The following is a 2,408-nucleotide window of genomic DNA, read 5'->3' as shown; positions in this document are numbered from 1 at the left end:
ATAGGGGTGGCCAGATGTGGCCACTGAAAAACTTGGGGTGGCATGTGATTCTCACTGAAAGACACAATGGAGACAAAAAGACCATCATACATTCATTTCTTTATTCAGAAATTTATTTTGTCCCTTTCCAGACAATTAAAAATATAAGATTCTCTTTTACTGCTTTTTCTCACATTGGTATTTCACAGACGTTGAAATATTTCTCCATAAATAAAGTACAAAATACATTTTTTTCTTTAAACACAAATAAATATCATAATAAATATATTAGTTTAAGTTAGACACAAGGCAACCAATAACCAAAAGGAATACTGTGGTGTTAAAGTCCCTGAACCAGGTTGTCAAACAAACAGGGGACAATAAAAATGGGGTGCAATCCACAAACTAGCCAAGATAACAGAATGTTTTAAAGAAATAAATCTGTGTCTGCATAGAGATATTAATATCTAAACTCACGGACAGACATTTCTTATGTTATCACACTTTGATCTTTCAGTATTCTGCAACTTAAGATGCTTGCACCCCAGGTCTCAGGAGAATGACGGTTACACACATACACCCATACACGCACATGTACAGACACACACACACACACACACACACACACACACACACACACACACACACACACACACACACACACAGAGAGAGAGAGCAAGTGAAGTATGAAGCTTTGGTTGAATGCTACTGGGAGATGTGACAGTTTCTCCCATTTGGATTAGCTGTAAAGTGCATATCACAGATAAAATGGCATCAATGACACATGTCAGGTCTCACTGATTAAGGCTACTGAATCAAGCATACTGTTTATGGCACCAAGATTAAATAGCCTTATGAGGCAGGGATATTCTTTAAGGCGCAGGAATTTATGATTATCACTAAAGATAAGCCATTTTGATCACTACAAATTTATGGTAAGTACAAACCAGACTATTTGCTGGTACCATCAAGACCTGCAGAGGAGTTAATTTTTACGGAAGACCACATACAAAGGTCTTATAGGCTACACATTATTTTTAAGTATAAAAATAGAGTCTGATAACATTTGGGTACTAAAATCATCTCAGTATTTGTAGATTTTCCAAGACGAGTTCCACTTTACAAACATAAATTAAGAACTTTAAGTGTTATTGTGTCAAAAGGTGACTTGTCCTGATCAGTTCTGGTTCTGAGGAAAGTTCAGATAAATGCAGGTGCACTTAACAAGGTGTCAGTTCTTTTCCTTTTCCCTCTCTTTGGATCTGTTTAGTCGGACAGGGACAGGCGTTCAAACACAGTAAGCCTCTTGGTGGCTGCGTCGAATGTTGGAGACTCGGTTCCACTGGAACCTCCACTGCTGCTGCTGTAGCTGTCCTCCAGGGAGTCCTCAGAGGAGAAACGCTGGAGTCCAGCAGGCTTCATGAATCCTCCGTGGCCTCCAGGACCAGGAAACGGCATGCTGCCATCATGGTGGTGCCCGTCCTCCACGCTAGCGAAGACTCTGCTGTTGTTGCTGTTAAAGTTATTTCCATGGCCACACACACAGCGTGAGGCTTTTGGCTCCATGATGAGAGGAATGTTGTGGATGTCTCCAGCGCTGGCACGGGTCTGAAGGTTGCCAAACTGGAATGCTGCTGTCTCCCGCTGCAGGGAGTCACCAAACACTGGGGAGAGGAGATCAGCAGGAGGTGGGGAGACAGAAGGAGCACGGCTGAACCCCAGGTTAGGATCATTAAAGGATGAAGGGAATGATGGAGGAGGTGAGCTGCGTGTAGATCCCATGAACCCAGCAAAGCTGACACTTTGGCGCAGCTGGTGGCGTGGATTCTGACCACTGTGAGTTGGTTGCTGCTGATTCTGGAATTTGGCACTTGGTAACGGACCTCCGCTGATTTTGTCCTCATGGATGAAGTGGCAGCGTGAGCCATAAGGGCAGTAGCCAAAGTTGTAGAAGGTTCTGCAGGGCTCTGTCTTGTACTTGGGGTGGCGGAACAGTCCACGCAGCTCTGCCTCACCGTGGGCAAACTGGCACTTACTGCCATACTTGCAGCTGCCCGTCTCTTGGAAGCCACGGCACAGCTCTGTCTTGTAACGATTAGGGGCCACCACTTGTGGGATCTGGGCTGGGAGAGTAGACGAGGGAGGGAAGCCAGGCGGTGGAGCCACAGTTGCAGCAGAGGGATAAGCATCCAGGTTCTTCAGCTGTCCAAAGGAGGAGAGCAGATGACTGCTGGACTCGGTCAGGCTCATTGAGCGGTCAGGCCTGAACGGGAGCTGTTTGGGTTTGGAGACAGGGCCCTGGCTCCAGATGTTAGATGGCCAGAAAGGGCCGTCATTATTGTTAACATGCTCGGTGCTCAAGCTGTGGCTGGAGGAGGCAGGAGGAGAGGGGGGAGAGAAGAAGGAGCCTGACCGGTTCAGTCGACTTT

General features: G+C 46.0%; 1 protein-coding gene across 1 annotated transcript; it reads right to left on the bottom strand.

Moving 5' to 3' along the window:
* Window positions 1–79: 79 nt before the first annotated feature.
* On the bottom strand, window positions 80–2,403 carry LOC121939924 (mRNA decay activator protein ZFP36-like; the record flags this gene model as incomplete). Its single annotated transcript, XM_042482837.1, has 1 exon — window positions 80–2,403. A coding segment is annotated over one exon (1,158 nt), but the record flags the coding sequence as incomplete, so codon positions are not given.
* Between the last annotated feature and the right edge of the window lie 5 nt (window positions 2,404–2,408).

This window comes from Plectropomus leopardus, unplaced genomic scaffold, assembly GCF_008729295.1.
Source record: "Plectropomus leopardus isolate mb unplaced genomic scaffold, YSFRI_Pleo_2.0 unplaced_scaffold673, whole genome shotgun sequence".
Taxonomy (NCBI): Eukaryota; Metazoa; Chordata; class Actinopteri; order Perciformes; family Serranidae; genus Plectropomus; species Plectropomus leopardus.
The sequence above is the reverse complement of the archived record's forward strand: the minus strand, read 5'-3'. Positions and strand labels throughout refer to the sequence as shown.